The 13,089-nt window shown below is 38.6% G+C and overlaps 3 protein-coding genes across 18 annotated transcripts in view; 2 read left to right on the plus strand and 1 right to left on the minus strand.

The window, feature by feature from the left end:
- LOC141907058 (uncharacterized) overlaps window positions 1–7,887 on the minus strand; it is a 56,736-nt gene extending 48,849 nt beyond the window's left edge. For all 16 annotated transcript variants that reach the window (XR_012619457.1, XM_074796624.1, XM_074796623.1 and 13 more), the window contains exons 1-3: window positions 7,280–7,887; window positions 4,883–4,978; window positions 3,804–3,923 (exon numbers count right to left, since the gene is read on the minus strand). Coding sequence is in view for 15 of the 16 variants with exons in the window: in XM_074796624.1 (XP_074652725.1) it covers window positions 3,804–3,923; window positions 4,883–4,978; window positions 7,280–7,705 (642 nt within the window). In the remaining variant the exon portion in view is untranslated. The remainder of the gene's footprint in view (window positions 1–3,803; window positions 3,924–4,882; window positions 4,979–7,279) is intronic.
- Window positions 7,888–8,167: 280 nt separating this feature from the next.
- Window positions 8,168–9,699, plus strand: LOC141907387 (cilia- and flagella-associated protein 68-like). Its single transcript, XM_074797009.1, has 3 exons — window positions 8,168–8,788; window positions 9,274–9,358; window positions 9,436–9,699. Exons 1-3 carry the CDS (start codon window positions 8,561–8,563, stop codon window positions 9,573–9,575), a joined length of 453 nt encoding a protein of 150 aa, XP_074653110.1. The 5' UTR covers window positions 8,168–8,560; the 3' UTR covers window positions 9,576–9,699.
- An 869-nt stretch (window positions 9,700–10,568) lies between these two features.
- LOC141907373 (cilia- and flagella-associated protein HOATZ-like) lies at window positions 10,569–13,072 on the plus strand. The gene is made up of 4 exons (XM_074796992.1): window positions 10,569–10,820; window positions 11,540–11,578; window positions 11,662–11,792; window positions 12,295–13,072. Exons 1-4 carry the CDS (start codon window positions 10,631–10,633, stop codon window positions 12,460–12,462), a joined length of 528 nt encoding a protein of 175 aa, XP_074653093.1. The 5' UTR covers window positions 10,569–10,630; the 3' UTR covers window positions 12,463–13,072.
- The last annotated feature ends 17 nt before the right edge of the window (window positions 13,073–13,089 follow it).

Genomic DNA, 13,089 nt, shown 5'->3' on the forward strand with positions numbered 1-13,089 from the left:
GTGATATGCTACCATGACCATGGACTCCCCGAGTTAGACTCTATCCATGCACTTGCCGCAATTCAAAATTTTGTATTTTCATTGAGGTTTCAATTTTTAAAAGTAATCATTCAAGTCAAGAAATAGGCTACTGAATTGAAATTTATACGCACGTTGCTGATGAAAATTCGATCTACTATACGCGAAAGCCGATTTATTTGTCTGTCTCTGCTCTGTCAGTCGATCTACTCAGACTCCGCCAGCAGCAGCGCGTTGAACTGGGTTAATTATCCAATTTGTCGGTTGTCAACTTTTCTTTCAATTTATAGAAATCACGCAGACAACGCGACACAGGCCTAGTCAGTTTAATCACTAGAATCTAACCATTTCAGTGTGTCTACACCGCAGTGCGGCGTACTAATGGCTGATAGATTTAGCTAGTACACTGCACTGTGACGTATTGATATAATTACTAATTAGTTATTATCTCTAATGAAAGATGGCAGTACCTGTCAAATGAGGTTAAATATGAATAACTAATGATACACCGTAGAGCAGTGTAGATGCATTATAGCGGTATGCCTACTATAAGATGCACTGGGGTGTATTTTCTAAATTTTCAAATAATTTCCCAGCTCCTTAGGGTATTAATTAGTCAGTACTGAACGCGTTAAAGCGTTTCAAAAATGCCATTAGCAGCGTGGGCATTTTCTAGGTCTATACGTGAGTTGACACACCCACAGATCAAAATCCATTACCCAAAATCCCAGGATCCGAGGTCATTTCTGACCTACTGCTGTAACAAATGTCGCAGGCACAATGCCAAAGTTTATTCCACTAAAAATTTTGGTAAATCGAAATTTCTCGATATTTTCCTTGGCTTACCCCCTTTCACCTTCAAGAGGGTGGTCATAAAAAAACTACTCATGCGAAATCAGAACTTTCATTTTTCAGTTTTTTTAGGGTATTGAATTTCCTGATGCCGAGTTGAGATATTCCAGGGCCGGTTCCATAGTCATGGCTTAGACTTAAGCCAGTCTAAGACTATCTTAGTTATATAGCTTATCTAACAGCTCAAGACCAGTCTTAAGATTTAAAACGACTTTTGGACTTAAGTCCCAACTATGGAACCGCCACTAGAGCGTAAGTTCTACAATTTCATAGTGCTCTCAGAGTGCTGAAACCCGTTCTCCTGAAACAAAGTAAATTGAGTAATTCGGCTCGCTACTTTAAACGGAAGCGACTGAGCCTGCTTAAAACGTCAGCGCAGCTGAGGTAACAATTCGATCTCTCGATACCCTCGCGGCGGCGCTAATTAAACAGTATATTCTCACTTGCAGCGAACAAGAGACGAGGGAGTCCACCATCGACCCATATGATTTATTGATGATTAATAGTGGGTGGATGCGCGGTGATTAATAAAACCGTTCCGGAAAATGTGTGTGCTCTCATTCGCGCTCCTGATAGATGAGTAAACGAGAAAAATGTTTCGTAATGCTCTCTCTCGCCCTCCCTCTCTCTCACACACTCTCTCTCTGCTTTGATAATAGCACGATCTATCACACCCCCGCCCAGCAGTTCGTCTGTGCACATACACAGACCAGCTGTCGTATCGAAGTGAGTTTAGCTCACAACAATCAATTAGATATCGACCAGTCATCGAACATCTAGTGAGAATTGTATACACGCAGCATGATATTTTTACGCCATTTCACTATATTCTAAATTAAATTCTAAAGATAAGGGCGGCCGTGTTTTTTTCCGGTCGATAAGAGCGCATGCACCTGTAGCGATCAAATCGAAGTTCCCAGTGGCGTTGGAACCGTAGCGACTGCAACAATTTACTGGATGACATTGTTTTTCTTTCTCTATGACGAAATTGAAGTACACAATAAAAGTAATAAGAAAAACGTGTCAAAAATTGGCCGCGGCATTCAAAAATTGCTTCCAATGCACCTGGTTCCAACAGCGTACGCACCACTTATAGTGGAAGAGTTAACATTACATATTATGAAAATCCCACAATATATAAGAAAAAAAAAAGACCAAAAATGTTTCCTTAAGCTGGTTGTTTTATTCAACGTTTCGACTATAAACCAACAGTGGTCTTCAGGAATACTGAGATACAACAGAAATTGTGAAAAATATATACAATCCAGAACAAAGAGAAAGAACGAAGTCTCTTAGTTCTGGAACGTATATATTTTACACAATTTTTCTGTTGTATCGCAGTATTCCTGAAGGTGACTACCAGTTTATAAAGTCGAAACGTTGAATAAAACTACCAGCTTACGCAAACATTTCCTCATCAATGGTAAACATATCACATGATATCAACGAAGCATCCTATTGGTCGATAAAAATCAATCACTGGCAGATTCACAGGCGACCCGATTGCCGACGTAGATAATTGGTCGAAAATGTGTCAAACACGTTCGATACGGGTGATTTTTCCATGCGATTGGGTCGGCCGAATATGTCGGTTGCCTGAGCACACGGACGGATTTTTAGGGCAATTCATGAATGTTGTTACGCGATTGGGCGAAAGAATATGCACGCGTGTCCCTACCTTTAGATATTAATAGGACCGCCGCATGTTTCGAGCTATTTTTCGGAAAAATTTCTCTCGAGATAGGAGAGAAAATGTTCTAGTTGATCAGAGCGATGATAAGAGCCACAGCAACATCTTTCATCAATCAAATCAGTATGTCTCGCGATAAAATGATGACAAAATATGGAAAATCGCGAACGGTTGTCAGTTCCGATAGTCAACCATAGTCATAGATGATTAAATTAAGTCATTCGTGTTAACAGCTGCAAGTACGCTACATATCAACGCATAACGGCAGACACTACGGTCCTTTTGAAAACACTAAGTCAATATCTAAAGCCGCCTGCACACTAACGAGTATTGCGTACCGAAAGTTCGTACGGATTTAGCGTAGAATGTACGAGCCAAAAAATGCGTTCCGACAAGGGAGCTGTGGCAAGCGTGTATGCATTGTACGAGCATATTCAGCTCATATCTGCAACATTTACAAGCCCCATTTCATAGGACTTGTAAACATTGCAGATACATCATGAATATAGTTGTTATGCATGCCGCACATTTGCCACAATTCTATCCCCCTTGTCGCGCTTATTTGGATGCAAATGAATTCTTCGGTTGCTTTTACTTCTCCCCTTCGCGAAAATCCCGATTGCAAGGGTCTTGCACCAGGAGTATTTTCTATTAATTCTAGTAGGCCCATATTATGCAGAAAGTGAGAATCAATGACTTTCTTTTCCGAAATCGATATGCTAGCCGCTTTCATCAGTTTTTGTGTTATCATGCATATGCATATCAATGTCGAAAGCGCCGGAAAGTGCGCAGAATTCCCCGCACATCTGAGCGTACTTTGCGCCACGTCGAGAATTATCAAAAATGTTAGATACGTATCTGGCGACGGGCAAAATATGCTAGAAAATCACCCGCCACACACTCGATATTCGTACGGGAGCCTTGAAAAAAAACTACCGGTAAACTTCAACCCTACAGCCGTTTAAGCGTAATTCCAACAGATCAATCGAACCGTCATTAAATGAAGGAACGCACGACGTAAAATTGAATTAAATTTTACGCGCCACGAAATTCAATCATCAATTCCTGAAACTCATCCATTTTCGTAACCGGCTCAACTCCCCGCGGATAGAAAAACAAGACTAGGAGACGATCGCGACACTGCACGTGCAAAATCGATTTTCGGAACACCGACGGGCTCAGAAGATTATCGCGAATTATCAAAACTGAAAAAAATTCTTGTTTTTATCGCGCGTCGACTTACCGGTCCGCGTAGTAGTTTGACATTTACGTCGCAATTAGTTAGTTCAACTTTAGTAGGCGTTTCCTGCGACACGAGAACCTGGAATGCCAGCTCTGATGAATCTATTATTCCGTGTATCACCTGGAACGGGTAAAAACAGTTTCGACTGAACCAACGGATGAGATAATAACTGGATGCATCATAGAAGTAAAGTCTGTACTATATCTTGTTGAAATAATTGGATGCATCATAGAAGCAAAGTCTCTAATACAAGTTGCTGCAATAATTGAGCTATTATTTTTAAAGTAATGTATGGCGTTCTAGCTTTGTAAAATGGTGTTCTTTGTTAACAGCAGTTAGCTGTTGCTATCATCTGAAGAATTTACAGAATCTTGAAAGTTTGCATAATACAGACCTACAAGTACACTGGATGAACTTTATTATATTGACTTGAGGCTGTTAGCATGAAAAAATATGGCGGTAAAACTCTATCTTATCTTGAAATACAGATATTTAAGGTAGTTGAGTATAAAATTTGGGTCCCTTAAAGAGTTGTTTAAGAAAAAGTGGTCATCTGTCTACCATCAATTTTTAGGCGTATTGAATGAGACATAATTCTTGATATCAAGTAATGATACCACTCTATATCTGCTGCGTTTTTTAAATGTACATGTAACAAGTTCAAATTCGGTGATGCGTAACCTGACACTCAAAAAATATTACAATTTTATAAAGCCTTATACCAGATTTATTGAAATCAGAGAAACGTCGTGTAGAAAAAATGGATTTCTTTGTGGTGCTAAGGACTAGTCTTTATCGGCGATCACATAGACACCGATGTTCAAACAGTGAATTCAATAACCACAACATAAACAAGATGAACTTACACTGATAATGACAAATACAAGGTCGGACAAATTGTCATGATAAGTTATCTAGCTGATAAAAAAGGTGAAATAAAATTCACATTCAAGCCTACCCGAATATAGAAATGTAGTAGGCCTATGCTCATATAAGGCATGTATATGGAATTGCAGTAGCGATTACAATATTATCATATGAAGAGGATAAGTGTTATCCGAGTGGATGAATATACTTACAAATGTTTCTTTAGACGCTACTTCCGTATGAACATTAGTAACTCTTGGGGGGAGACTGCCAGCTAGTATCCGATCGAAACGCACCGACAGAGAGCTCTACAAAAATTTTAAAAAAAAACAGATTTTGAGCCGAAGAATTCCATCATTCACATTTATAAAGTCTACTTCTAGTAACCCAGAATATTTCTAACTCTTCTTCGTCAACAGACTGGGGTTCAGTGTCAGAGTCCCTACAGATCAGTCATTCCTGGATATAAGGAGTTTCCAAGGAGTTTTAAAGGAAAAAGTTTCAAATTTCGAGGAAGCAACTGCTTCACTTTCATATCCCAATTACTGTAGACGCCTCCTAAATCGTTACTGTTTAAACATGTTAATTTGGTGGTTTTGTAAGCAAACTTTTTATCCCATACACTACTAAACTTTCTAATTCTGTAACCTCCTAAAAAGATCCTGGTTCCAGCTATAGGGGTTGTCTACTGTATAACTACAACCAAGACAAACATTTCTAATGGCCTATTTCTCAAAATTGACAGGAGTTTTGGGTATTTTGCTCGAATTAAAGGAGTTTCATGCGCTTTTAAAAGGATTTGGTTCAGAAGAAGTTTTCATGGAATCAAGGAGTCGTAGGGCCCTGAGTGTGTTGGCTTCCATCTTGTCAAATCTTCTGATAAAACCAGCCCAAATTAGTTAATTAGTTACTTTGCAATAGCATTAATCTAAATAAAAGGCATATCATAAATCAAATTCAAGCTAAAAAGACAGAAAAGAATGTTTCTTAGACTTTACATGTGAATCGAAAGGGAGGGAGTCGAAAGGGAGGGGGTGTGAAGGATCTTGAGTTCTACATCAAACCTAAATCATGACAAGAATCTATTCTTTCAAAATCTTCACAATTTTCATTTTCAATGAAAAATTCTATCCAAACTGCAAACTGAGAACAATCTAGGATAAAATGTTGTTCAAAATCGTGCTTCTCGACAGGCAGACACAGTCAGCGAGCGTTGAATCAGATAAGTTAAGTGTGCATTTCTAAGAATAAATCGACCTCTACTAATGCTAAGCAGTACATAAACAACAGATCTAGTTCTCCATTTTTTAATGACCGACGTCTTGTTCTCGATTTTTTATAAGAACGGAAAAATCAATGACCAAAAAGACAATGCATCATTATACGATTCAATCCATCAACAATATCGCTTTTACTCGTTTATGATGAGAGGCTACCGATGGATTCTAAGAAGCTATAGTTTTGGCGCCGTAAAATAGTGAAGGATAAGAGGGTGGTGGGTGAAGTTAGGCTACATTCAATTGAGGAACATAACAAATTTGAAAGTATCCTATCCAAAGTCAGATAAACAGCAGCATTAGACATTATTCATAGACTGTTAATCTGAGTATTTCAGATTTCATGAGCAAAAACCCACGGTTGATAATTTGACAATCTATTCATTTATTAATGCTTCTCTGAAGTTTAGTTAAAACTAGTCATAAAGGAAAATATCAGAATAATTAGTTAAATCATGAACCGTGGTTTTTGCTCATCAAAGCCGCAGTTGGATCATTCGAGAAGGGTCATCCTTATTACCGAGATGATGTATTTTACCGAGATGAACCGAGATGAAATTAAATATAACATATCTATTTATTCCTTATCGATTTTAACACTTGAAATCACGTTATATCAGTAATAAATACCTCCTAGAGTCATATTTTACATATTTTTTTATTTAAAAAAATTTTGACTCAAAAAACGTAAACTCGGTTAGCAATAAAATTTCATTGAATTTGATTGATCGACGATCTCATCTCGGTAAAGTTAAAAGTTATTTTTCCAAAAATATCCGACAAAATATATAAAATATGAACCCAGCAGGCATTTATTACTGATATAATATGATTTCAATGGTTAAAATCGATATGGAATAAATAAATATGTTATATTTAATTTCATCTCGGTTCATCTCGGTTCATCTCAGTAAAATACATCATCTCGGTAATAAGGATGACCGTTTGAGAACAATGAAATTAAGCTAGTTTACGAAAATCAGGATCAAACACCCTATTTTTCAGGATTATATCAAAATCCGAATGAAAGCATAGTCTATCAGATAGTTGCCTCATCTTTGGGGTTTAACTTTTATAACGGATGAGGCTTAAATACATATACATCTCGGCCCAATTGCACAGTTAGGATTTTTAAGTCCGTAAGCGGTCTCAAATGATAAGACGGGTCTTAGAATCAGGGTGGTCTAAGACGTGTCTTTAATCTAAAACTTTTTGAAATGACTGCGCCTTGGACTGGTTTCCGTGGTTCGATCATGAACACAAATCCAGTTGCTGGATATTCCACATTTATAACTGATGCCAAATTCAAAACTATTCTAAAAAAAATCTTACCTGTGACTTTTTAGCTTCATCATTCAACGCGGCTAACCAGTTCTGAATAAATCCCGGCGTTGTAGAATAGTTCAAGTAAATCCAATTTATTGCTGAATTAAGCCACTGACAGCTCTCTGTAGCGTAATGTATACCCGGACGACTAGCAACACCCGAGGAAGATGGGGACGAGCCGCCGGCTCGTTGTTGCCGCCTAGAATCTTGCGAATTTTTCGGCTTCCCCGCGAAAATCTTTAAATACAATTGCAGCGTCCCGACGACGACGCAGGCAAACACGATCCAACCGACGAAAAACATGTCGACAATATCCACTCGACGTATGTCAAAGGTTCGATACCATTCTAAAAATCTCCCATACCGGTCGGCCATGTTAGACCGAGTCTCCCCGAGCTTGTACCAAATTAACTTTAACGTTATATCAGCCATGGTTGCACGGCGCCCAATCAACGAGCTAGTTAAATAAAACTATTCCATAAACGGTCTACTTACCGCCTCTCGCACTCTCAGTACTATATACCTTCACACGCCGGTAAAAAGGTAATTCGATACCGCCCGAGTATGCTGCACATTATTTACATCACTTTCTCCCCAGTTCCGTCGAAAGGGGTTTCCTAGTTCCGCCTTGTTGACGTCATTATGAGTGATGGAATTCCCAAATGAAATTGAGAACTTACGCACGCCACGACGGCGTCAAAGCGGCGGGCGGAGCCGTCCTCATTGTTAATGTGTACTTCGTTTACGTTTAAAATCAATATCCGTGCTAAAATCAATCGATGGATGAATATAAATAAATGGATATCTATCGCATCGTTCGTTCTTGCAATAAAACGGAAGTTTTTTTAGAGTGCCTGCTGCCTCGGTGTTTCCTTTTGTTCGGGTAATTTGACTAGACAGTAATGGCCATAAGAATTTTCGTGAAAATATATCTAAACAGGCCGCGTGTGTGTGGGAAGACATAATTCAGTTTACCTAAATGAACTTAATATATGGATAACGAATTCTCCACCTGGTCCCGATAACTGGAATTCCAGTTTTGCGTGGAAATGTCGAGTCAATTCAAAGCCATCGGTTCATGCGATTGTTACTAAAACTTGAGTTGAGTGTGTGTATGTGACTGGTAACTCCATGGCAACGTTGTGTCATGGCCGACGGTGACAGTATTGTAAACACTGAAACACTTAGTGTTAGGCAGACAACTATTCGTGTCGTTTTGTAGAGAACGCGAGCGTTATAGAAATTGTTTCGAAATCGTGCGTTCAAATACTCATTCTCGTCATCATCATGAGTCAGTTCGAATACGAAAAAGACCCTCCGTTTCGAGAGATGGTTCGGGCATCGGGACAGGCTGAGGTTTGGACTCATACTCACGACGAACTGAAATTCACGCAGTTCGGCTGGCGAAGTACAACGAAGGATACCGCCTACGGAACTCCGACTTTGATCGGGAATTGGAACGAAAAACGATTCGATATAGGAGAATTGAAAAAGAGCAAGAGATTGCCGTCACAGGTAAAAAAGGAAATCGATATCTTATCAATTTTTGGAGTTTAATTCTAATCAAATGTTTATTCTTCAAACAACGGTTTTTAAAATAGAAAAAAAAACAAATCTTGAGTTTTTTTTCCAAGAAACTATCTATACCAGTAAGTTCTTTCCAAGAAACAATCCATATCATGGGGTCCACAAAAAATATTTCTTTCCATTTGATTAATTATTAATCTGATTTCGGCAGCCCTGTGTTAGAGTTAAATTTTTTATCCGTGAATTTTCAGGAGTTCCACAGTGAATAAAAGTAATAATCGAAATCTATAATAACGCATCCATTTTTTCTTTCTGAAATAAATTTATCATTGCCATTTTATTCATTGCCAATTTCCTGTCTATCAGCCGACCATAGACGGGACTAGTACTTTCGTAATGTAAAAAAAGATAGAAAAATGTCGGAAAGTTTAATCTGTTTTTTACAATCTTTTTTTACATTGATACATTTTCAGTACGACCATTATTTCGAAACAACTTACAAAAATAGCTACAATCTTGGACCGCACCAAGTTCCAGAGGAGTTAAAGCACCTTAAAGGTATTTTTTCGAGAGGTTGATATTGAAATTAAAATCAACGTTTGATATTTCATCGAGGCATTTTTTTGTAATTGCAGCTCGCCATCCGCATGCACATCCGGCTCACCAACCAGAATTAGACAGCAAAGAACTGAAAAGCATTTATAACAGTTTCGAAACCACTCAACGTGCATCGTACATGCATCCAACGGTCAGAAAAACTCCGTTGAGTAAATGATACCATGTACGTGTCCGTTTGGACCAGAGCAAGATCTTAGAATAAGATCCCTAATGTGTGCGATTTCCAGTGTGTGACTTTGGGTGCTATTTTTAGTTTAGGTGTAAATAAAAAGTATTATCTAACGTGATCTTGTTTGTTTTCCGGCTCCGTAACTTCTTTAAACACTATCCTATTTATTGGATAAAAGCTTATTATTGCGTCATCGGCTCTTCACTCGCGGTTGGACGCGACCAAGCCCTGGCAAGCAAGGATGATTGAAATTGCACACCACACGTCAAAGCGAGCGATGTTAGAGTGCTGTAGGAAATATTTTTACAGGAAATTATTCTTTTTCACAGTAGAGTGTCTGCCCTTCCGTTGTTTGCTCCGTCACTGGCGACCGGCCGAAATGCACTAAAACAAATCTGCAACACTTGAAACGATAAAACATCCGGCGCAATATATTTAGAATATTTTTATTTAGAACATTTTTAAATCACTTACTGGCAGACGGCTATCCAATCGATGTTCATTTTGACTTACATAGTTCAACGTGTCCGGGAAATGAAATAGGGCTACTGAAATAAAATCGAACGGGGTTTGCATTCTACTGAAACGATTCGTTAATGATTAGTTTATGTTGCAGTTAGCGCCAAATGTCATAACTAAAGCTGAATATTTTGTGGAGTGAATGTAGTTTGTTTTTAAATAGAAATAAATTAATAAGTCCGGTGTCACCTTAGTCAGGCTTACAGTGCATTATCTCACGGCTTTCCCTGAACCGGCAAACGATTCAGAGGGGTTTGTCAGTTGGGAGGCCCGGCCGGTTTATAGATTATAATGAATCACCATTCCCGGTACTGAACAAGATAGAAATGTAGATCTATCGATACATTATAATACAAAGTTACTTGATTAAAGTGTAAAAATAAAAAACGACGATATCTATTTCAGAATTCACTCATCGGCATGTGAGGATCTTCCTGAGGAGTACTCCGACCGTAATCGGGAGCATTGCGGTTAGATTCAGATGCTACACACGAGAGAGGGCAGCACTTTGTTTACTAACAACCATGGCAGCCACGACGGTTGTCAATTTGGGTATGCCCAGAGAAACTACCGAGTTTTCGGGCTCGTCGCAGGAAGATGTGGTGCACGCAAAAAATTTCTGGCAATCGTTGCAACTTCATCCACCGATGGAATCGCGTCTGGTGTCGAGCGATATCCGACAAAGATTGAAGAAAGCACCTGTGGGCCGCCAACGTAAGATCTCTGTCGTCGACTCTCTGCGACTCCTGTCCTGACCCTTATTATCCTCCTCGACCTCAGCAGTCAGTCAATCAAAATTATTTCTAATTGAATGCAAACTTCTGCAACCTACACCCATTCATTTTCTTCGTGACAGTTGCCACAATTGTCAAGAACGTTGTAAATTCAACATAGCCAAAAAGCACGGCCGGTTGCTCAAAAGTTGGTTAGAGTTAACCAGTGGATAGTTGATATGGTGACAATTGAAATTTCATTGTTACTATGGTATTTAACGGCCGGTTATCTTAAACCAACTTTTGAGCAACTGGCCCCTGGTTTTCAAGAGTCGCTTTTTAGCACAATTTCTCAGCCCTGCAATATGGTTTCCTGCAGAAACAGCAATTTTCACTGTACCGGTAGTTCTCATTAGGGAATCGCTTCTGAAAACGCATGTCATTGATTTTGAATTCTATTGACCTGGTACACATGTGCTTGATTTGCAATTAGCCACTCTTGGCTTTTCTCATGTAGCAAAAAGCTTCCTGAAACCAGCCTTAAATCAGGAGTGGATCTTTTTCGGAAAATGGGAAGATGGCAGCCTCAAGTTACAATATGTTCCCAAAAGTCCTTAAGGGCCCGACAAACAGTGATCCATTATTATAGCATTCCTACTTGTAATTCTTTCAAGCTGCGCCATCTCATAATAATAATCTAACTTCATTGTTCCATTTTAGCCAAGAATTATGTCTATGTTCCGATACAAGAAGATGAAAGTAAGTGGCCCGATCTCCAAACAAATTTGAAATACGGTATAGAATACCGATCTAAAACTAATAGGAATTCACTTGGGTTTCAGAATTAAAAAACTTTTTACTGAAAGCTAAACACGAGGAACACCAGGTTCAAATGAAACGAATCAGAGAATTGGCGCTAAAAAAACAGGAGACTAGATCTTTGCTATCAGCTCAACGGGTTCATAGAATGCAGGTAAACTGAATGAAAGATTCAGACTATTTTCAGCCTACTCGAGCTTATCCTTGTCAGTTATTGATTAGACTGTGTATAACTACTGTGGTTTTGTCAGTAACTGGACTATTAACGATGCAGTCATCAAACAGACTAGTCACTAAGTCAGTAACCGAACTCTGATGAAGTTAGTAATTGGACTATGGCTCAGTCAGTAAAGCAAACTTAGTAACTTGATCGCGTAAGAAGTTAGTGACTGGACTGATGTATTTTCTCGATATTTTCAAAAGGTTTCAGTTTATAATATATCAAAACCTTCATGCCAATGAAAGATACTACCATACCTAGGCAACTCATCAATAATCAACATCCTCAGGCTTTTTAGAATAACTGATTTCCATTTTACAAAAATTAAGATATATTTCTTAAATCCACTTTAAAATGCATTTCTTCAATCCTGTGGCCGTAATTTTACTATTTCGGTGAATGTATAAATTTAAATCGGATGATCTTAATTTTGTAGCAAGAACTGATTTCGAATCACGTCGGTTTGAAACCGATCGATCCACCACGGTCGGGACCAGCTCGAGTAACGCCGACCGACGAAATCAATCCGCAAGATTGCCTTAAACAACTCGACGAATTCGATGAAAACAGAACGTTAGAAAATACGAATAAAATCAGTAGTTGATGTCTATACTCAGTAAATCCTAGCGACGACTAAAATTTGATTATCACTTAACTGATCATTCGTTTGGGGTCATGTATGAAATATGTGCACTTTACTTTCTAACCCTATCCTACATATTACCCAACATCTAATCGGCTTGCAGATTATAGGCCTAGTGGAACCTTGTTAGAACGATTCTGTTAGACTCGTTTATTACGATGATTTCCGGCATGTCCCAGCTAAGATGTTTAAGCTTAGGATACTATGAAACCGGTTAGATACGGCAATTTCCCATTGGCCCACTCGTATCGAGGTTCCGCTGTATTTGGTGATAAAATATATGTGTATTTGTGGAGAAAGTAGTTGAGGTTGCCAGGGGAATTCTTTAAATATCCTAAGTACCAATATATCAATTGAATATAAGATTAAGGTTACCGTTTTACACTGCATTTTTTAGAAAAATGTAAAGCCTCCAAAGCAATGATGTGGAAATGATATGAAGCAGGTTCAGTCTTTAATTGAGTGTGCACATATTTCAAAGATACCCGTCATGTCGAAATTCAACTGTTCTTGCTCCAGAGCGCTGAATGTGATGTACATAACACTTTCCTTTGAAAATAAATTTTTAATTTTTTGTAACGAATAAAC

This window comes from Tubulanus polymorphus, chromosome 6, assembly GCF_964204645.1.
Source record: "Tubulanus polymorphus chromosome 6, tnTubPoly1.2, whole genome shotgun sequence".
In the NCBI taxonomy this organism is placed as follows: domain Eukaryota; kingdom Metazoa; phylum Nemertea; class Palaeonemertea; order Tubulaniformes; family Tubulanidae; genus Tubulanus; species Tubulanus polymorphus.